Genomic DNA, 10,648 nt, shown 5'->3' on the forward strand with positions numbered 1-10,648 from the left:
TTTTTGGGTGTTTTTAGTGGCTAATATGAAGATGTTTTACATGACTTCACATGTATAATGGGAATTATATTGCTTATTTTCTTGATTGGGAGAAGGGCTACAGGGAAAGAGAGAATTGGAAGTTGGAAATTATTTTAGAAATTAATGTACAATAAGGTGACCAATCCCTATTTCTATATGCACCAGAATTTGTAGGTAGGGTTCTCCTGTTACTTGATGTCTTAGAGTTTGGAGAGTTGTGGACATGAGAAGGAGACTTGTTTTTGAATAATACCCATCTTTCTGATTCACAATCCATTTAAAAATCAGTGATACTTTGATGGCCATTTGAATAAACAGTGGCAGCCAATGTGTCTTTAAGATCAATATCAATATCATTGGTCAAAATTCAATAAACTTTGACTCTGGAAGTAGTTACACTCAATATGTTATGAAATATAATTTCATTATTTTTACTATATCTCTGTCTTGACATCTTATTTCTTTTGTCTTTCTCATGAACCAGATGAAATGTATTTTCTTTTCTTCAAGTGAGTTTGGTAAATGAGGTAAAGAGCTCACATCTGACTAGGAATTGCTTTTCTTATGTTAAAGAGCAAACTGAATAATTGAATCTAGCTTGACAGCATGATGCGATCACATAAAAATTATTTTTAAAATTATAAGTAATCCTGCCAAATTTCAAAACAGTCAAACCTATAATTGCATTTGAATACACATTAGACTGAAATTGAAAGAGAAAATGAATTATCCTTCTTCCTTTCTCCCTTCTTTCCTTTTTTCCTTTCTTCCTTCCTTTTTTCCTTCCTTTTGTTTCTTTCTTCCCTATTTCTCACCTTCCTTCTTTCCTCTTCTCTACAGAAAGGCAAATAATGTCCAAAATAAAATTCCTTTGATTTTCTCAAATCCTTAGATTCCAGCTTACATGGATTCAGTTATCATATGCATTCAGATGATTCTGAAATATATCTAACTTCTCTCCTAATCTCCAAGTTAGCATCCCTGATTGCATTTTTAATACCTTGAACTAGATGCCTTATCTTAAATTCACTTTAAATTCATTCAGCATGTCCATTATTGAATTCATTATCTGCTCCACTCCCCCGAACCCTCTCATCTCTTTCAATACTCTATTATTGTCAAGAACACCACCATCCTTCCAGTCACCTATGATTGTAACCTAGGTGTCATCCTTGATTCTCTTACTTTCCTCTCACTTCTGATTGTGTCATAACCCTAATGCAGGCTTTTATCACCTCATGTCTGCATTATTGCAATAAGTTTTATATTTATATTTAGTTTCCCCACTTCAATTTTCTTCCTACTCTATTCTATCCCCCACTCAACTGTAATTTTCCTAATATACATTTTGATGATGTCACATACCCTACTCCCAAATCCAATCAACTCCAGCATTTTCCTATTCCTCTCAGTATTTAGCTTTTAAAGTCCTTCATAACCTAACTCTTCATACTTTTCCAGATTTCTTATGCTTTAGTTTCCTCTATATATGCTAAGATCTAATAACAATGGACATTCTGTTGTTCTTATGAATGACATTCAATGTCTCATCTCTGGGCATTTTCATTGGCTATTGTCATGCTTGGAACTCCCTCCTGATCGCTGCTTTCCTAGCTTTCTTCAGGTATCTACTAAAGTGCCTCCCTCCACAAGAAGCCTTTCCCTTCTCTTTAATCATCATAGCTTTCATTTGGGATTACCCCAAATTTATCTGTATATATCCTATTTTTATATAGTTGTTTGCATATTATCTTTTGATTAGGTTTTGTTGGGATTTTTTTTTTGGAAGGGCAAGGGAAAATTGACCTTTTTTTTTTTTTATTCTCAGCATTTAATAAAGTGTTTCATACATAGTAGATACTTAAAAGTGCAGTAATTGGCACAGTGGACCAAGCACTGGATCTAGATTCAAAAAGCCCTGAGTTTGAATTTGAGCTTAGACACTTATTAGCTGTATGAATTTAGGCAAATTATTTAATTCTATTTGCCTCAATTTCCTCATCTAAAAAAAGGAGTGGGAGAAGGAAATGACAAATCACTCCATTTGCCAAAAAAAATCCCATATGAGGGTATGAAGAATCAGACATGACTAAAAAGTGACTCAACTACAACAAAGATCTTAATAAATGTTTTTTGTCTTGATTATTGACTTGACTCTTCATTCTTCTGAACTTCCCTATTACTGTCAAAAGCATCACCCGGTCATCCAGGTTCACAATGTCTGTGTCATTATTGACTCCCTCTACCCTCTTCAACACCACATATTCAATCCCTTGCCAAATATGGTTTCTAACTCCAAAAGATCCTTAGATATATTTCCTTCTCTCCACTAACCCAGCCACAAATTTAGTAGATTCTCATCATCTTTCACCTGGACTATTGATTGCAACAATATTCTATTTGGTTACTCTTTCTGATGTCTCTTTCCATTCGGATCAATCTTCAGCTCAGTTGGCAAGGTTATTAGATCTGATCATGTCTATCTACCCCATGCTCACTGAATCACAGTGGCTCCCTGTTATTTCCACGATCAAATAATAATTTTTCCATGTGGCAATTAAATTCTTTATAACTTGGATCATTTTTTATACTTAGAACCCTTTTCACACTCTACTCCCTTACCTTCATTTCTTAGTTTTCCTGCCTCCTTACAAATCTAAGTTCAAATCCTAGTTTCTTTAAGAAAGACATATATATATATCTAAGTCCCTTTGATCCTTGCACATTCAGGTTACCTCACCACTGTGTTCATAACCATATCTACCATATTTCTAACAAATCTACTATATTTATAATTCACTATACTATATATAGTATATATATGCATATAAGTATATATGTGTATATAAATTTTTTAATTTATAAATATATTTTTTATAATTTTTAATAAATATATAAATTTTATAAGTATTTTAAATATACCTAGTTCTTTACATTTTGTATAGCTCATTAGAATGTTACCTTCTTGAATTCAGGGATTGGTTTTGCCTTTCTTTTTTATTCCTAGTGTTCAGCACATCACCTGGCATTTAATAAGCACTTGGCAAATGCTTAATGATTAAATGACTGGCACTGTTTAGAGAAAAAAATCAAAAGGATTGGGGAAAGAAATCTATACTCAGATTCCCCAGTCCTACTTATTCTCTGTATCCATGAGGAATTTTTTTTTTTACCTTAAGGAAATGTTCATCTTAAGATTACCAGAATGGTATAAAGCATGTATATACACATATACATATACACATATACATATAATTTGCACATTTCTTTAATATATTTATATCATAAATATATATGTATTATTTATATATTATTGATCTAAATATATCTTTTCTAAATAGATATGTTTACCTTCTAAAAATAAACATTTATGTGTGTGTTTAAACGATGAATGAAATTGGTAGGAAGGATTACTGTAAAAAGGCAAGAACTAATATCTTTCATAAGGATTTAGAAAATTTGTTCAATAACAAATATCAAAAAAAAGCATTTTTTTCAGGGTTTGGTAATTATTATATGATTGTTATCACTCTTCCTGTTTCTTATTCCTTTTCCTCAGTTACTGCAGAATTGGAAGAGTGCCACATAAGACTAGGGATTATTTTGTATTTGTTTTTTACTGATTTAGCAATGATTTTCAAGTATGAAAAGTTATTTCTAAAAATTATGCTAGACATTCCCCTATGTACCTGAAAGTATTCTGTGACTTTATACTGCAACATATATCTCACTTTCTGAAAGTATTTCTCAAAGTGAACATTTTGTAAGTTTCTAATTGTACTTTTATAAGATATCTTTCTTATATTTTATTTATACATATAATCTCTCCCATACTATAAAATCAATTCCGCAAGGGTAAAGATTATGCCATATTCTTTTAACCCTACAGTATTTAGTATATAGTGATTAATGAATAGTGCCATATTTCAGTGACATAGCTAACAGATGCCTTATTGGAATCATGAATCCAACTATTCAAGATTTTGATTTGGCTATTAATTCCCACCTCAGTGTATCTACCAATTTGGGAATATCTACCCAGAATAACTTCCAACATATTCATATCAAAAAAGCTTATGTTTTCTTTTGGATTTTGAATCCACAGAGTGAATCCTAGAATAGTGTTCCATATTCAGATTTAGGCTATCCAGTAAGGTTTATTCCAAATACATTAACATTTTATTTTCCTTTTACAATTCTTTAATTTTGCTGATAATAAACATCATAAAATAGTGAATATTGTATTGTAAATAGTGAAGGAAATATCTCAGAGAAGCCATTTCCTTTTTTTAGAAATCTAGGACCTTCACAAACCAAGTTATTCCCAATTTTGCCTTCAAATTTGCAATTCCTTAAAACATGGGCCAAAAAAGACTAATCAGATATATATATTCCCATATATGTGGATTAAATTAAGAAAGTATCTATAAGGGAAATCAATAAGCAATTTTCATTTATAAATTATGTATGGGAAAGATTTTAATTCAAAAAAGATAAATTACACCTTTACATCTAAAGACATAAGATTAAAACTATCTGAAAGAGTGGGTTTTATATTTAATATTATTTTTATTATTAAGAAATTATTGGAAAAGAAAGTGAAGTGGAAGAATTTATATTTAATTTACTCTATGAAGCAATGTATAAACATTGCAATTATCCATTCAAATTCCTTTTTCATTTTCACCAAAATCCTATAAGCAATTAGTTTTTCTTCATTGTAAGCTTACATTTCAGCATTTACTCATTTTCTATCTGAATACAAAACGTTATGTATGTACCATAAACCAACAAATTAATAATCTCAAAAAGAAGTGAATGCTATTTCTAATTACTTAATATCAATTATCAGAAATTACTCATCAATCAATCCACCTATCCATCCATCAGATTTTTGGTTAAGAATCAAAAAACTCAAAAAGAAAAAGAAAAATTCCTTCATAAAGTCCGTAATTGATCTTTCTTAAAAAAAAAAAAAAAAAGATCACAGAATCTGTGGGCACTGGAAGAAGGATCCAGAGTAGAAAGTGAGAACAAATTTAGGGGAGCAAGCTAGAAGCTTAGAACAATATCCTGACTGGAAATGCCAAGGAATAGCTAAGAACCACAATTTTGAATAAGAACATTGATGCCTTTGGTGCCTTTCAGCACTCTTAGCACAGACACATGAGTAAAGGTAGATCCTAGTGGCAAAAGCCCAAAAATCAAATTCAAAACCAAACAGGAACCAGCATTTAAGAAGGCAGGAGGGAGTTCACATTGGCAATGAAATCAAGAACTAAATCAAAAATGGTAAATACTAATAAATAAAAAAACACTAACAGAATGAATATTTATGAGTCATAGAAAAGCTCCACAACTATAAATAGAACTTCAAAGGAAGAAAAAAATAGCTTTACTACAAGAATTAAAAGAACAGCTGAAATAAAAGGAGAAAAAATATATTATTTAAGCTAGTATCAGAAAAGATATCTATAATCTACCTTTATATATAGATATAGATACACACACACACACACACACACACACACACACACACACACACACACACACACTATAACTGAACTCCCAAAGAAAAAGAGATTGAGGATCAAATGAAATGGCATAGAAATGTTATCAAAAATTCAGAGAGCAATTATTAAATAAACTATTTGTCAAATTAATAAAAGTGAGTCTTTGAAATACTATGATACAATCATGGTCTCAATATCTAAATCAGAGGAAGAAAAAATAAAGAAAACTATAAACCAGTATTCTTAACACAAAATGTTAAATAAGATAGATTTCAGGAAAAAAAAAAACATGAAGGAAGAATGAATTAATCTCATGTATATAAGCATGGTTAAATATAAGGAAAATCATAAATATAACATAATAATGATAACAGAAATAATGGTATAAATGGGTGGTATAAACAGATAAAATTTTGACAAATTTGACAAAATTTGACAACTCTAACATTGATTTTTGTTTTTTCAAAAAGCTCTGGAAAGCATAATAATAGGCATGAATCACTTCAGAAAAAAAGAACAAAGGAAACAGAAAAGGATTCAAACAAAAGTATAGAAGCACATTTTATAAAAGCAAAGAACCAAGACTAATGGAGTATCCATAGGGGAATGGCTTAACAAATTATGATCTATTAATATAGATGGAATACTACTGCACTTTAGAGGAAACTGGAAAGATTTTCACCTATATAAACTGATACAGATAAGTGATGAGAGTTTAGAGAACAATTTATACAATAACTACATTACAAAGAAAAATGAGTCTGAAAAACAAGAATGATTAATACAACCAGCAACCAATGAGACAATTTATTTTGCACAGTTATACACAATTGTTACAAGGGCTTTGTTTTTCTCTCTTATCCCAACAATAAGATGCAGAGAGGAAGAGAGAGAAGAGAAATAGGGAAGAAGAAAAGTCAAGAGAAGGGAAGAAAGAAAGAGGAAGAGAGAGAAAGTTAGAGAGGGAGGGATTGAGAGACAGAAACAGAGACAGAGATAGAGAAAAAAATTTTTGAAAGGCTGAACTTACGTACTTAAACAGAAAATCAAATTGTATGTAATATCTACAATTTCATATAGAATCCTCTTTTTATATTATATTGGAATTCCTATTATTTTGAATTTGCTAAATTAAGAAGAAAAAAGCAAAAAGTGCAAACAAAGTATTTTACAAATTCACAGAAGAGAACAGAAGTTTCAGAGAGGAAAAAATAAGAAGGACAACTTTTGAACTATGAGACTGAGTTTATTATATAATTCAAAATAATCATGCTATATGTAATGAAGATTCATGATTTCATATAATGTTCTCTTTTTATGTTTGTTGCACATCCAAATGTCCATGTTTATTGATGTCTAAATTCAAAATAATAACCATTTAAGAACTTACAAAATCAGGAAATATATTTAAGTATCAGTTAAGTCCCTAATAGTTGTACTAGCATCTCAAAGAAATATCTAAAAAAAAAATTTAGGAAGCAATTAAAAGAGTGATGCTGTGTTTTCGATCTTGTTTTTTCAATGAATTTCAGCACTCTCTATTAATGAGGGTGGAATGTAGCTGTTCTTCATTTAAATATTGTGTTATAATTGGCATCCTTTTATAAATATTTTTGTGATATAGGAAAATACCAACATTTACATTTTAAAATGAAGTAACTAAAGTGTATATGTGTCTCTAGATCATGAAATAAATCTTTGTTAGAACTATATAAATCAAGCATATGGCTTTCTCTCAATCAAGTTATCTGTATGTTAATTTTTTAATTTTAAGTCAAGTATCCAGGTTTCCTGAAATTTGTAAGCAACCTATAATGAGTTTTATGTAAAGCATTCTTCAATATAACCAGATAATACAGAAACAGCCTAACTCATAAGCATCATCATTTTTTGTGGCTTACAACCATAAAAAATTTTTTAATCTAATTTTCAAAGCCAAATACATTCATATATAAAAGAGCAATAACATTCAGTTTAAATTTAAAACTACATTTCTTCTGTTGTATGAACTTTATTGCTAGTTTCAAATTACCAAAGTAGAAGAGAAGGAAAGAGGGAGAAAAAACTGTTATACATATAATAGGATATGTCGATTCTTAATTCTTCAACAAGGAGTACCCAAAAGTACATTAAAATATTAATTACAAAATATAATATTGAAGCACAGAAACCAAATTCTATCATAAATTTTAAGTTTAATCAAACTATTGGTTTATTTCCTATACCAAAAAGAAATAGCACACATTTGAGACCAGATATTATCTTGAGATAATTGAGACTATATTTCCCATCTTAATAAACATCTATAATTTCACCCTTACTAATTTTAGCTAATATAAATAAATTTGAAGATATCACTTCAAGATATTTTTCCTGCTATATGTTTGTGATATCATCTCGTTACTCAGGAAATTTAATAAATACTTGCATTAAAAGTACTAATCAATAAAATTCCAGCTATTTCATTTGATCATATGATAAGTATTGATTCATTCATTAAAACCCCCAATAGTAGTTTTTAAACATTCATATAAATCATGTTAACATACAAAGATATAATGCATAAACATTTTATGAATAACATATTAACAATATACCATTCCATTAAGATGCAAAACACTTGTAAGAAATATGTTTATTAACAATATTGAAAATATTTTAACTTCAAAAAGCACATATTTAAATGTACAATAAAAAGATGATACAGTTGTATCACCCTTTTTGCAAAGCTCATCACTCAAATAAGGGACCTACATATCAGTAGTCTTGATAGATGCCCTATTGCATACATGTTTGTATAGTTTTGTGCCAAGTTCTGCTTCATGATTCATCAACATACAAAATATTTCAAGATTTCCAAAGAATAATGTATGGTAGAATAAATATGATAGATCCTATATAGAAAAGATTTACAGGAGAACAAGCAAGAATTCTAAATAAAAAGAAGTCATGGATAGCTTGAAAGCAGTACCTTTGAGAAGGCACCCACTTTAATGAAATTACAGGTCCACTGAAGTATTAAAATGTTTATTTCTATGAAATATAACTATTCCCCATTGTGTAAATGGAAAGAAAAGAGAATATTTTAATATGTACAGTTTAACTTTTCTTGTCTTTGAAAAATAAAAATGACAATATATCAAAACATGTTTGTTTTTCCAAAACTCCGTTGTTTTTGACAAATTGCATGGAAGTTTTAGTAGCTGATGACCTATGTACATTAAACCAGTACAAGTCTCAATAATATGACAGTTCACAGCTCACTGGTTCATGGAGTTTTAAATGCCATGAATTATATCATGTTTGCCTGAGACAAAATGTAACATATAAAATATAACATATATTTAAAAACTAGAATATGGCAGGAAAAAAAATGAATGTTTCTGTTATTACCCAGGAATAGTGTTAGAAAAAATTCCACTATAATGTGCAATTCCTACAGATTACAATAAGAACTAACTAAAAAGAATTTTTTTTCTTTTTTTATCTCCACACCTATTTCTGGACAAACTTTTCCTTTTTTCTGAGTTTTAACATTAACCATAACTTTAAAAAAAACACAAATTTAATTTCAACATTTTATAGTAAAGTTAATAACATGTAATAAATGCAATTACCTCCAATATTTCTAACCTAGTTTGGTTACTTTTTGATGGTGATAGTTGGTCAATAACAGAAAAGTATAAACGTAGCCCCAAGGTATGTATATGACAATATGTGCAGTGCTTTTTGATTCACAAGATACATAAAATTAATATAGTTACTAAGAATTCAACCTTATTTAGAATTTAATCTTTACAACTATCATAGGTTATCTACATATTATCTCTGTAGAAATACATGCAAAGAAAATATGGAGCTTTATCCAGTCATAAAATCAGCTAGAGCCATCTAGCTCTAGATTTCTAGAAATCTCACAAATATTTTGCTCTAAATAAAACTTATATATTGTTAAAATGAACTAAGATATTCTATGTTCTTAGTAGGTACCACTGAATCACAAAAATTTTGCATATGTATGTATAAGAATATATGTATATTCATACAAGGTAGCCATCAAAATGTAGATCTCATAAAATCAAGCAAATAATATCTGTAGATTCCATTAATAACACCTTGCCAGGTGCCCCTTCAATTCTATTTGAAAGGCTTTTCATTGTTGAGCATCAGAATGTTAATCAAAGAGCATCCCAAAATTAAATATTTATAAGAACATTTATTTTTACTCAGCCTGCTACTCCTTTCCAGGTTAGTTCAGCTTCTAGTCAGACATATATCCAAGTTGTACAAAATGATAGTTAAAGAAAATAAAAATTCAAAAATGCTGCAAAATAGTGCTTTGCAAAAGTAATCCATGGTACTGAGTGGTTAATTTTAAAATCCTATTTTTTTTCTGAGTTTGAAGTTTTTAAACCTTGCGGATGGTTGGAGTAGGAAAAAGGAAATTTACTAGGCAGTACAAAGGAAATCTTGTTGTCCTCTATTGTGGCAGTGGGGGTGTTTCCCAATCCTAACTTATCTATGTTGATAAAGGAAATCAAAAGCAGAGCAACAAGAAAAAAGTTCCTGTCAAATCAAAAGGTACCAATCCTTACCTTAATGGTGCTGGCCATAGTGCATTCAAGTTTATTAATCGTTAATTATTGATAATAATAATTATTGCTTCTCTCTGACCAGAAAGTAGTTTTGATGAGGTTGTTTAAAGCGGATGAGATTGTGCTAAGTCTGGGAAATGAAGTCAGCCAATGGCAGGAAGAGGTTTCTATTGGTCCTGGCTACATGACTCGAAGAAACAGGATATTTGGGAGCAGAGAGATAAGAGACCCTAAAAACAATGTTGTTTTTCTTGACTACATACAGCCAAGATTTGTTTTTTTTTTTCCCTAATTAAAAAGAAGTGTCAATTGCTTGTGACTGACTGCTTGGGCAGGTGTGATTGGCTGTTCACTGTGTGTACCATTGTCCACTGAAGCAGGATGCAGGTGATGGTCCAACTGGGCCAAGTACTGTGCAATTTTACATAGGCTAATCCCTAGGGACCCACTTATTTAATATGTCTACCAAACAGGATCACTAGGTATTGACAGTCTCTGTCTTGTCAAACCTCATACATC

At 30.1% G+C, this 10,648-nt stretch overlaps 1 protein-coding gene across 3 annotated transcripts in view; it reads right to left on the minus strand.

Annotated features, from left to right (window-relative positions):
* ERG (ETS transcription factor ERG) overlaps positions 1 to 10,271 on the minus strand; it is a 130,575-nt gene extending 120,304 nt beyond the window's left edge. For 2 of the 3 annotated variants that reach the window (XM_074300654.1, XM_074300653.1), the window contains exon 1: positions 10,130 to 10,271. In XM_074300654.1, coding sequence (XP_074156755.1) covers positions 10,130 to 10,147 — 18 coding nt within the window. In that variant the 5' untranslated portion in view covers positions 10,148 to 10,271. Of the gene's footprint in view, positions 1 to 9,760; positions 9,903 to 10,129 lie in introns of those variants that run through there. The other variant, XM_074300655.1, reaches the window with a different exon arrangement.
* Positions 10,272 to 10,648: the final 377 nt, after the last annotated feature.

Source organism: Sminthopsis crassicaudata, chromosome 3 (assembly GCF_048593235.1).
Source record: "Sminthopsis crassicaudata isolate SCR6 chromosome 3, ASM4859323v1, whole genome shotgun sequence".
Lineage (NCBI taxonomy): Eukaryota > Metazoa > Chordata > Mammalia > Dasyuromorphia > Dasyuridae > Sminthopsis > Sminthopsis crassicaudata.